This window comes from Coturnix japonica, chromosome 1 (genome assembly GCF_054131305.1).
Source record: "Coturnix japonica strain WE chromosome 1, WE-NBRP24, whole genome shotgun sequence".
Taxonomy (NCBI): Eukaryota; Metazoa; Chordata; class Aves; order Galliformes; family Phasianidae; genus Coturnix; species Coturnix japonica.
The window spans coordinates 126,306,109-126,318,341 of NC_140663.1; the positions used below are offsets into that span (position 1 = coordinate 126,306,109).

At 48.6% G+C, this 12,233-nt stretch overlaps 1 protein-coding gene across 1 annotated transcript in view; it reads left to right on the forward strand.

Annotated features, from left to right (window-relative positions):
* Positions 1–210: 210 nt before the first annotated feature.
* GAS6 (growth arrest specific 6) overlaps positions 211–12,233 on the forward strand; it is a 33,007-nt gene continuing 20,984 nt past the window's right edge. Inside the window, exons 1-2 of the mRNA XM_015849516.2 lie at positions 211–476; positions 625–791. Of these exons, the coding sequence (XP_015705002.2) occupies positions 230–476; positions 625–791 (414 nt within the window). The 5' untranslated portion in view covers positions 211–229. The remainder of the gene's footprint in view (positions 477–624; positions 792–12,233) is intronic.

Consider the following 12,233-nt stretch of genomic DNA (forward strand, 5'->3'; position numbering starts at 1 on the left):
GTGTGCCGTTTGACCGCGGATGGAGAAGGGTTATTAGCACAGCGGCGCTTGACATAGCGGTATGGATCGTAGCAACCTCTTTCCTTAGGAGCTGATTGTAAAACACCAGGAGAAGCCGCAACATTAGCGGCGAATAAAACAGGAGAAGCAGCAAGAGAAGCAGCATGAGGAGCCTTTCCACGCAGAGCTACGCGGTCACACCGCCCTCCCCACGCGGGGGCAGCCCCTCATGCAGGTGGGCGGCTGGGGGCGGGCAGGGGGCGTGAGGCCGATCCCGGTGCCCCGCCGCGAGGTGTGTCCCGCCCGCGGCGGCCGGGAGCCATTGGGTGGGATGGGCGAGCGGCTCCCCCGGCGGGTTCGGCAGGCTCGTCGCTCCCCTCCCGCCCCGCTCCGTTCCGCTCCGATCCTTTGCACCATGCCGCAGCCCCTCGGGGCCGCCCTGCTGCTGGCGCTGCTGGCGGCGGACTGCTCGCAGGGTGAGTACCGAGCCGCACCGGGAACACGGCGGCGGGTGCGGCATCTCCCTGGGAGGCGGCGGCGGGAGGCGGCAGGGCGCGGGGCTACCGAGCTCGGCCGCTTATCGCTCTGCATTTCGCCCTTCTTCCTCCCCGCCGCCTGGCCCAGCCGTGCTGCTGCGAGCACCGGAGGCTGCCCAGTTCCTGCGGCAGAGGCAGCGGAGAGCGTACCAGATCTTCGAGGAGACTAAGCAAGGGCACCTGGAGAGAGAGTGCGTGGAGGAGCACTGCAGCAAAGAGGAGGCACGGGAGGTCTTCGAGAACGACCCCGAAACGGTAAGGACCGCGCAGGTGGAGGAGGACAAAGCGATGGGGCCGAGGCCGGTGGAAGAGCCCCAGTGAGGAGGATGCTGCGGGTACTTGAGCAGGGCGTGCCGGCAGGATGCTGGTTGAGGGCACTGCAAGGTGATGCGGGGCATCCCGGACACCTTGCTGCCATATCGCCAGCTGTGCTGAGGGCCCCTTGCCCGGCGGTGAAGCAGAGCTGATGAACGCACGCTGATGCTCCCTATTCAGCTCCAGCTGGGTGAGCGTTATGGAGCAGGCAGCTTCAGGAGCTGTCACTATGGAGGCACGCTTATCAGGCCCACTGCTGCTATGCTCCCCCAGCCAGGTGCATCTAGAAGCACCCAGCATGAAGGGCTGACCTTGCTGGGCTCCCTATTGCAGGCTGTCACGTCTGCTGTCCTCTCTCCCTGCACATGCGGCTGTGCTGCTTTACAGAGCTTGGCTCGTCTGCCCCATTCCTTCCTCTCCACGCTGCTTGGAAGCAGCCGCTCCCGCTGCAGAGCTGATCTGGCACCGAGTAGCAGCAGGAGGTGTTTTTCTCATTGCACAGTGTGTTCCTCTTAATAGCTCGGTGCTTCGAGGAGATAGGGAGCGTGTATGTGTGTGAATGTGTAGGTGTGTTTGTACACAGTACACGCACCAGGGGCGAGGGAGGGATGGAGGAGCTGTTCTGCATCTCCTTGGGACAAGCCTTGACATGTGCATTCAGTCAGGCACTGGCTGTTGTTACAAAGCAGTGTTAAGGGCAGCAGAGAGGTTGGCTTTGCTTTCTGCCAAGTTTTAATTTGGAGCATAATACAGAGCTGCTGCCCAGGCAGTGTTGAGCAGTGCACCAGTTCTGTGTGTGTCTCAACAACAGCTTCTGCCTGCAGCTGGGGTGCATTAAAAAGTGCATGGCCAGGGGGTTGAGGGAAGTGATCCTCCCGCTTTGCCCTGGCCAGGCAATGTTGAGAACATTGTGTCTAGTTCTGAGCTCCCCAGTTCAAAAAAGACAAGGGATCTCTCAGAAGGAGTCCAGCAAAGGGACATAAAGATAATTAAGGGCCTGGAGCATCCCCTATATGAGAAAAGGCTGAGTAACCTGGGTCTGTTCTGCCTGGGGAAAATAAGGCTGAGGGGAGAGATCTGATTAATGATTATAAATATCTGAAGGGAAGTGGGAAGCAAATGGATGAGGCCGGGCTCTTCTTGGTGGTTGCAGCAATAGGACAAAGAGCAATGGCCTAAAACTTGAACGTAGGAAGTTCTATACAAACATGCTGAAGGCCTTTGTGGTAAGAAGAACTCTCCAGTGAAGGACCTGGGTGCCCTGGTGAGCAACAGGTTGGCCATGAGCCAGCAGTGTGGCCTGGTGGCCAAGAAGGTCAATGGATGACATCCTGAGATATGTACAAAGAACGTGGCCAGCAGGTTGAGGGAGGTTCCTCTCTACTCTGCCCTGCTGAGGCCACATCTGGAGTACTGCGTCCAGTTCTGGGCTCCTCAGTTCAAGAAGGACAGCAAACTGCTGGAGAAGGTGCACTGGAGAGCCATAAAGATGATTAGAGGCCTGGAGCATCTCCCATATGATGAAAGGCTGAGAGACCTGGGGATGTTCAGCACAGGAAAGAGCTTATAAATATCTAAAGGGCCAGGGAATGGGGCCAGGCTCTTTTTATTGGTGCCTGATGATAGGACAAGGGGCAGTGGGCACAAATGGGTACACAGTACCATCTGAACATGAGAATTAGCTTCTTTGAAGATGACAGAGCACAGGAACAGGCTGCCTAGAGAGTCTGTGGAGTTTCCTTCTCTGGAAATACTCAAAACCCACCTGGATGCTTTCCTATGTTTCCTGTTACTGTAAGGAACCTTCTTTACCAGGAGGGTTGGACTTGATGATCTCCAGAGGTCCCTTCCAAACCCTACGATTCTGTGATTCTGCAGCAAAACACTGTATTTTATCATGGGAAACTTCCTGGCTGCTGTTCTGACTCAGAGCTCCCAAGAGCTGAGAATTTACTTGCTCTGAGCAGTGTGTCCTTGCTCCTCACTGCCACATTGCTTGAATTTGGCTGAGATGCAGCTATGGCACCTCCTGTCTGGTGGATTTATGGCCTTCCCTATCTTTTCCAACCAGCATATGGCACAAGGTAGCAGCAGCTATTCATTAGCAGGCTTCCGATGCACAAAGCTTGGAGTCATACGTATGAGCTGTTACTACTGCGAACGCTGGAAGCCACCTGTTCTTTGTAAGGCATGGATGACTTCTGGCAGTACCTATGGATGTGATGAGCAGAATATTTTGCTCACCTGCCCTTCCATTTGTCTTAATCTTGTTACATTTTCTTGCTACGCGCCTGAGGTAGAGGAGGTATCTCTTAAATAGTGGCAATTATTGTGCTGCCATCTCCCTGATGCTTCATTTACACCCAGTCCTGCTGGCTGACAGGAGAGGAAGTTAGCTGAGAGTGAGCTGGCTGGGGAAAGGTGAAAAGTGTTCAACAGACATTGCCTAGCAGTCTGTGAGTTGCAATAACTGCTGCCACATTTGGTAGAATGAGGACTTCTTAGTGACTGGGGAAATGTACTGATTACTGTTGACAGCTGCTGATTTCTTGTATGTAGGAAGGCTGAAATGTTGGTCTCTGAAGGCTGAATGTGGTCACAGAGGCTAACTGCTTAGGGCATGTCAGAAGAAGCTGCACGACTTGCTTCTGAGGTTGGATATTAGGAAAAAATTCTTCTCAGAAAGACTGGCATTAGCACATTAGCTGCTGAGAAAGGTGGTAGTTACCCGTCCCTGGAGTTGTCCAAGAACCATGTGGATGTGGCACTGAGGTACATGGTCTGTGGACATGGTGGGGATAGGCTGGTGGCTGAATTAGATGATCTGAGAGACTTTTTCCAACCTTTATGATTCTTGCCTTGCCTTAGCCTTGTGGGGATTCCCACGGTGGGCTAGTCATAGGGAACATATCCGTGCATTGCTTCTATGCTCTGTTGGGTCTGTCCACATCTCCCCAGTTTTATGCCATAAAATTCAAGAAGAGCATGAATGTATCCCCACGGGTGCTCTCTGTGCTGTGGGGCAGTGGTCTTGCAGCCATGATGGTTGAAGGTTCATTAATGATTAGTCAGACCTTGCCTTTCCCAGCCCAGTGAACAGTTTGAGGGTGTGCAGGAAGCCAGGCTGGTGACCTGAAACAACCAAAGAGCCATTCCATGCTGTATAGAAATGTGCTTAAGTAGTAAAAAGGGAGAGGAATGGGGGTTGGCTGGACATCTTCTGCTTGGCATCTGCTTGGACATTGATCTACTTGCAGGTGGTGAGTGGCTGCCTTTGCATCACTTGCTTTGTTATGTTTTCTCTTTCTTTTCTTTCTCTTTCTTCTTCCGCTTCTCTTTTGCTTAGTAAGCACTTGCTACCCTGACCCACGAGGTTTCTTGCTTTTGCTCTTCCTTTCCTCCCTCCCTGTCCTGTTGCTGACAGGCCAGATGGGAGGCTGCATGGTGCTTGGATGCCTACTAGGGTCAACCTACCACAGAGACCTATGACTTAAAGCTGAGATGTGAAATTACATTAAATGCATCAGTCAGGAAGCTCCAGGTGTTTAAACAAGATGGAGCAAGGCTGTTAGGTAGCTTCCTTGATGCTTTCCAGCCAAGCAACAGGAACATCCAGACAAGAGTTATGTTATGGAAAGGTAACCATTTACTGGACAAGGCCATAGACAGCAATGGAATTGCATACTCCTGTAACAGAGCACATTTGTTCTACATCAGGCCTTCATTGTTTTGGTGATCAGCTTTTCAAAGTAACTGCAGGCAGTCAGCAGAAGATTGGCTTTCCCTGAAACCTGCATGCGGGTGTTGCCACATGTGCCATTACTTACATCAACTGCTAATAATAGCGTATTAGGTGGGGCTAAAAAGCCATTCATTTGCAGGCCAGCGCAGCTTTTGTCTTTTAAGTCACGGAAAATATAAATATCAGCTTGCCCAGACTGGAGGAAGGAAGATCAATTGAAACATTTTTAGATTGTGAGGTTTTTTTAGGAGGCAGAACAAAACTCAGTCTGCTCAACTTGTATGACTATACATGGTAAAAACAAGCGTGAGCCCAGGTTAATGCATCCTGCAGCCTTTTTTCATGGAGCTGGTGATAACATCCTTAGATGTTACTGCAGAATTCTAGGAAGGCTTTTGTGTTACAGTTTCAGTTAGGTTAGAGATACCAAGCAGGAAAATGAAGAAATGGTATGGTGGGAAAAAAGTTGGAAAGCACATTCATGGGAGTTGTGGACTGAAATACAGTGCATTGTGTTTGTAAATGGAATCTATTGGAAAGATATGCAGAGTTTGATGGATGGGAGAAGTTGCAGAATATTTTGGATGTGGAGATAACATTCTTATCTCATTTCAAATGTTGATGAGGCCTTATAAAAAGCTTTGCTGCAGAAATATTTGACCTTGGTATGCAGTCAAGGTATTACAGCTTGTTAACTGACTGATAAACTGCCCTGGAATTTGGTTGACCTGTTCTAAATATGTGGCTATCCAAGCATGTAAAATCAAGGGCAGAAGGTAACATGGCTGCTGGTGTTCTCAGAAACATTGGGAAGTAAATACAGCAAAGCAGGTTTCTTGTGCAAGGAGTTTCTCTGTGTAAAAAGGTTCAACACAGTGAATATGTGAAGCCTCATTATTTTGGACCTCAGTTTATCAGTACAGCATCTGTTTGGCACTGCTTGTCGTGCTTGCTGTTGTTACTGTTGAAGATTTGCAACAGGGAGGTGTTGGAGCCCAGAGGTGTTCAAAAAATGTATAGATGTGGCACTGAGGAATATGGTTAGTGAGCATGGTGAAGAGGGGCTGGGGTTGGACTCAATGACTTAATGACTCTATGAAGGGATACACATGGCACTGAACTGCAGAATAACTTGGGCTGGAAGGTATGTGGGAGGTGTCTTGTCCAGTCCCCCACTCACTCAAGGTCAGCAGTGACCACACCAGGGTACTTGGGGCGTTTTGCTTTCATGGCTTGGAAACTGCTGATCCTAACAAAACATCTAGCAATGCCAGCATTCTTTCTTCTAGGCTGGGTTTAGCAAGAATCTGAAATGCAGATGAAGCAATGAGCTTTATGTGACAGTGACATGAAGAATCCCAGCCCTCTGCTGGGGTGCGATCTGAATGTTCACCAGGTTCCCCCTTCCCTTTCTATCTTCTCCTTGTAGGATGGGAGAGAATCATGGAATCATAGAATTACCCAGGTTGGAAAAGACCTTGAAGATCATCAAGTCCAACCGCAGCCTAACCATAGTACCCTAACTCTAACAACCCTCTGCTAAATCATATCCCTGAGCATCACATCCAAACGGCTCTTAACTCCAGTAGGTCTGCTTGATCTTGATGGGAACAGTGGTGCAGTATGCCTCTATGTACTTGGCAGTATGGACTGCCATCTGCTTGAGTAGCAGACTTTAGTAGCAGGAGGGTGACAAATACTTGAGCCTGCCTTCAAATGCAGCTTGTACATTTGTTAGCTACAAGCTGCATTATCAGAGGTTATTGAGAAGGGTGAATCAAATTTGCTTCTGGTCAAATCACAGAATCACAGAATCACAGAATTACCCGGGTTGGAAGGGACCTCAAGGATCATGTAGTTCCAACCCCCCTGCCTAGCAGGGCCACCAAACATACACATTTACTAGATCAGGTTGCCCAGGGCCCTGTCCAACCTGGTCTTGAACACCTCCAAGGATGGGGCATCCACAACCTCACTGGGCAGCCTGTTCCAGGACCTAACCACCCTTCTAGTAAAGAACTTTCCCCTAACATCCAACCTAAATCTTCCCTCCTTCAACTTAAAACCATTTCCCCTAGTCCTGCTATTATCAGCCCTTTCGAAGAGTTTACTCCCCTCCTGGGAGTAAGTTCCCTTCAGGTATTGAAAGGCTGCAATGAGGTCGCCTCGCAACCTTCTCTTCTCCAGGCTGAACAAACCCAACTCCCTCAGCCTGTCCTCATAGGGGAGGTGCTCCAGCCCCCTGATCATCTTTGTGGCCCTCCTCTGGACCCTTTCCAAAATCTCCATATCTTTTTTGTACTGAGGGCTCCACACCTGGACACAGTACTCCAGATGGGGCCTCACAAGAGCAGAGTAGAGAGGGACGATCACCTCCCTATCCCTGCTGACCACCCCTCTCCTGATGGAGCCCAGGATCCCGTTTGCTTTCCGGGCTGCCAGAGCGCACTGCTGGCTCATGTTAAGTTTCTCATCTATCAGGACCCCTAGGTCTTTTTCAGCTGAGCTGCTCTCAAGGACAACTCCTCCCAGCCTGTACAGGTGCCTGGGGTTCTTCCGGCCCAAGTGCAAAACCTTGCACTTTGCCGTGTTGAACCTCATTAGGCTCACCCGAGCCCAGCTTTCCAGCCTGTCAAGGTCCCTCTGAATGGCATCCGTTCCCTCCACCGTATCGACTGCACCACTCAGCTTGGTGTCATCAGCAAACTTGCTGAGGGTGCACTCCATTCCCTCATCGATGTCATTAATAAAGATGTTAAAGAGCACCGGTCCCAAGACAGACCCTTGAGGGATGCCGCTCGTTACCGGCCTCCACCTGGACATAGAGCCATTGACCACCACCCTCTGTCTGTGGCCTTTCAACCAATTGCTTATCCATCTAGTTGTCCACCCATCAAATCCACCTCCCTCCAATTTGGAGATGAGGATGTGATGGGGGACCATGTCAAAGGCCTTGCTCAGGTCCAGGTAAATGACATCGGTCGCCTTCCCTTCATCCACCAACGCCATCACTCCATCATAGAAGGCCACAAGATTAGTTAAGCATGACCTTCCCCTGGTGAAGCCATGCTGGCTGTCTCGGATCACATGCTTGTTCTTTATGTGATCAAGCATGTTGTCCAGGAGGATCTGTTCCATAATCTTCCCAGGCACGGAGGTGAGACTCACCGGCCTGTAGTTACCCGGGTCGTCCCTGCTCCCCTTCTTGTAAATGGGAGAAACTTCCATCAGCTCTGCAGGAGTCAGGCCTGCCTGGTCCTTAACTGTTTCCACTCGTGTGAATTAAGCACAGATTATCAGAATAGAGCTGGAAATACTGATGCAGCCCATCATGGAAGCATTCCACATTTCAGTTAGCCATGAGTGTGCCCCGGTGGCGCAGTGGTTAAAGACGCCGTCTTGCAACACTGGGGCCCGGAGTTCGAATCCCCCCTGTGGAGCAAGTGGTAGAAGTGCCGCTCTGCTACACAGAGGCTCGAATCCCGGGGGCTGGACTCGATGATCTCTAAGGTCCCTTCCAACCCGCACGAAACTATGAAACTATGAAACTATGAGGTGAGAAGCTAGGGAGAACAAAAGTGGCTGATATTGCGCCAAGGGCTTGTTCAAAGCTAGAATGGAAAAAGGTGCTAAGAATGGCAAATTGAAGCAGGAGATTATGCAGTTTTGGGGCAAGGAGGGGGATAATGGAAAAAACAGATAATGTTAGGTTAAGTTGGAGAGTTTTTTTTAGCAGAATACAATAGGTTTTAATGAGAGGGGGAAAAAGCCAATTAAGTAAATGAAGAAAGCAGTGTTATGGTTATGGGCTCCTTTTGTTTTCTTTCTAAATTAAAAAATAAATAAATAAAAAATAAATGAGGATTAGCCTGCTGGGAATTAATACAGACTGTGTTAGTACAGATGCTTGAGAATCAGGTATAGGAAACACTGAATATGTATAAATTGGCAGTTATGGTTCACGTGCGCTCCAAACTCTAGATGAACTTAATGCATTATGAGCAGTTACTTTCCAGTAGGTATGAAGAACAAGGATGGAGCCAGCACCAGAGGTTTAGAGAAAGGATATAGCAAGGGAAAGTAGGCAGCATGGCTGCTCTGGAGGCTGTGGGACACAGAGCTGGGTTGGGAAGAGGGGAATGTCTTGGGGCAAGACAAAAGTAGCAGTAAAAATGGTCATTAACTCATAGTTCATTTCATGGTGAAGTAATTCAGCAACCATTAAATGACCCAAACTGTGGCAATATGAAAGCAGAACCAGTGGCAAAGAGTGGGAAGGGATTCTCCCAGCTCTTATTTTTACATTGTTAATGTTACAAAACATTATTTTTCAGCAACTTTGGATTCACGTCTGGGAGCTCAGCTGATGTAAATCTGCCCTCACCCATTCTGTTCGCGCTCCCTGCCCAGCAGCTTGTGTGACTACGTGGACTAATTTAGGGTACCAATCTGAAGGAGAGCAATTGTGAGGGAAAAGGGATCATTTTCTGGCTGGGTTGGTTCTACAGGTTAATTCACCCCACAAAGGGCTGTGCCATCACACTGGAAAGGACAGCATGTTCTCAGGAAGGCCATGTGCTGAGAAAAAGCAAAAGGTCATCACAGCATATGCTGTTGAAGAAGTAAATGAAGAACCAAGCTATGAAGAATGAGACTGCAAGTTCTTCAGCAGGTCTGCCTTCTGTAGTTATACCTTCATCACTGTTTTGTTGTGACTCGCTGTTCTAGAGGCTCTTTCACACATGAACAACATCTGTTGGGAAGTTTCTTTTCCTGATGTGTGGGGTTTTCTTCCTGTTCCCTTGAGCAGTGGAGCCAAGAGGAAGAGCAAGGTTGCAAAACAAGGTGGATACCCAGGAAAAGAGGAGAGTGTTGCTGTTGTCTTTGCAACATTTTATGCTACTGGCCAGTGGGGTACATAAATAAAGTGATAAAAGGAGAACCTGTTATGCTGGCACTGTACAAAACCATGTGCATCTGGAGAGCTGCTGCCTTTGGCTGCCTCCTGGAACAACAAGTCCTAGCTCAGTTCCAGAAAATGTGTGGGGTAGGAACAAAAATGCAAAAGTTATTTAGTTATTAAAGTTATGAACAGGGAAGTGTAAAGTCAGATTCTGTCACAAGGGCCTGGAGTTGTCTCAAATGTACTTCCCCATTCCTGCTTGCCTGTCCACAATGTAGCAAAATGCGGTGGTGCCTTAAAGTGACCAAACACTGCAGCTGCCATAAGCTGCACTTAAGCAGAATCCTAAAAGACAACAGTATCATTAGAGTGAATGAAGAAGAAAAACGCAGTTTTGTCTCAGTGGATAAAATATTGCAGAGCTTGCAGGAGAGATCTCAAGCATATAAGCCACATTCACTGGGATGTATAATCTGTTTTAAATATGACTTAAATAACAGAAGAGCGGTGACACAATATAGGATGTTAAGTGGAGATGATAGTTTTTACTTACACGAGGTGTTTCATCAGATTCAGTTTCCTTGAATTTGCTTGAAGTCTCCAGGTGACAGCTGAACCACATTTGTCAGTGTTATCTGAGGCCTGGTTATCTGAGGCCTCTCTTGCCAGATTGCGAGAGTTTGCTCTTTGCACAGAGAATGCACATTGTTTCAGAGCAAGATAGGAATACAACTGACCTGGCTGAGCATAGTGCTGCTCACACCGAGGAGGAATGATTTCATAAGCCATTTGGCATTGACTGAAGCTTAACTTCTACGCCTATAGTTTCTATGGAGTTTAAGTTCTGAATTGCAGGTCTGTTCAATTACACGGTATGGGAGGGAGAACCAGTCATTCAGCATGAGGTTTGCTGTGCAACAGAAGCCTCGTGCCCAGTTTAAAAAGCACTGCAGAGTGCTCTTTGGTATTAATGAAATTTGCATTCCCAAGTTGTACAGTTAAACAGCAGTTGGTGCAAATACACACCCAAGTCAAACAGTAACTCGCAGCCAATTATGGTTAGTAGTGCCATTGCTCTGCAGGCCTGCAGAGTGGAAACATAAAGAGTATTTATAAACAAGAAGGTCAAGCCATGCCCCAGGCAAACAGTCCCAAAAGGAGAAAAAAGGAGTCACTAGACAGAGATGAGCAAAGGGCATGATGTGGGAGTTGTCGCTGTGCTGATGCAACAGATGACATGCTCATCTGTTACGGGTTGCTCAGCAAATACAGCCCTGCAGAAACATCAGTTGTGCCAAAGACAAGGGTTTTTTTTGCTGACAGGCAGAGCTGTGTGTTCTGATATGGGCTTTTTTATTCTGTATTTCTGGAGGCAAATTTTATCTCATAAGGAGAACTGTGAAGACAAAGTTAATTGGACTTGTGTCCTTTCATGCTGTTCTGCAATGTCTGAATTTGATGTAGCTTTTGTTTCCTTTATTCTTTGTAATCATAGCAGCTTGGAAGCTGCCAGTGACAGGAGCCTGTCTGCACTAAGAAACCGCTTTTCAGAAATGACCACTGTTTATGCAAGTCAGTGAGGTCCCTCAGTGATGACAGTATTGCAGTCCTGCTGTAGATTTTCATCTGCTGCTGTTGCGTCTCAGACGTGGGGTTGGCTGGGTTCAGTGCTGAGCAGAATTACTTGACCTAGTGCTCAAACAAAGCAAACAGGAGCAGCTGGCAGGCCCTTCTGGCTCAGGTTCTCAGTGCTGCCAATTACTTTAAGCAATAGTGAGAGCATTTTCCTGGTGTAGACATGGTCATTGTTATGTTTGCAGAAGGGTTATTTATACACAGTGAGTCATGGAAGGGCTGTTCTGATTTGGTGTTCTTCCATCGTCTCTAAAAAAGCAGCAGGACAAATGAATGCCCTGTATAACTTCAGTAACTGCTGGATCTTAGCACTAAGCAACAGTTTGGCTGTGGAGTTGAAAAGATGTTGTGAGCATAGGAACATTGCAGGTTTTCTTTTGCAGAGAAGTTCATAATGGTACTTCTGCCCAGTTAACCCCACAGCCCTGCGGTGCCCTTGTGAGGCCCCATCTGGAGTATTGTGTCCAGGTCTGGAGCCCCCAGCCAAAGACAGCTGTTGGAGAGGGTCCGGAGGAGGGCAACAAAGATGATCAGAGGGCTGGAGCATCTCCCCTGTGAAGACAGACTGAGGGAGCTGGGCTTGTTCAGCCTGGAGAAAAGAAGGCTGTAGGGTGACCTTATTGCAGCCTTTCAGTACCTACAGGGAGCCTATAAACAGGAGGGGAGTCAACTCTTTGAAAGGGTAGATTATAGTAGGACAAGGGGAAATGGTTTTAAGTTGAGGGAGGGAAGGTTTAGGTCAGATGTCAGTGGGAAGTTCTTTGGTATGAGAGTGCTGGAACAGGCTGCCTAGAGAGGTTGTGGATGTCCCATCCCTGGAGGTGTTCAAGGCCAGCTTGGATGGGGCCATGGGCAGCCTGGTCTCATATTAAATGTGAAGGTTGGTGGCCCTGCCTATGTCTGGAGTGTTGGAGATTCATGATCTTTCAGGTCCCTTCCAACCCAGGCCATTCTGTGAATTGCCCAGATCTTGCACTGCTGGCGGATGCTGGAATCCAGTAATTGAGTTTGCTGCATCAAAAAGTGCTTCTATACTAAGCATGTGTTTGTGTGGCAAGGGTGGGGGCTGTAGTGCTTAAATCTCTGCAGAGAAAAGGCCTCT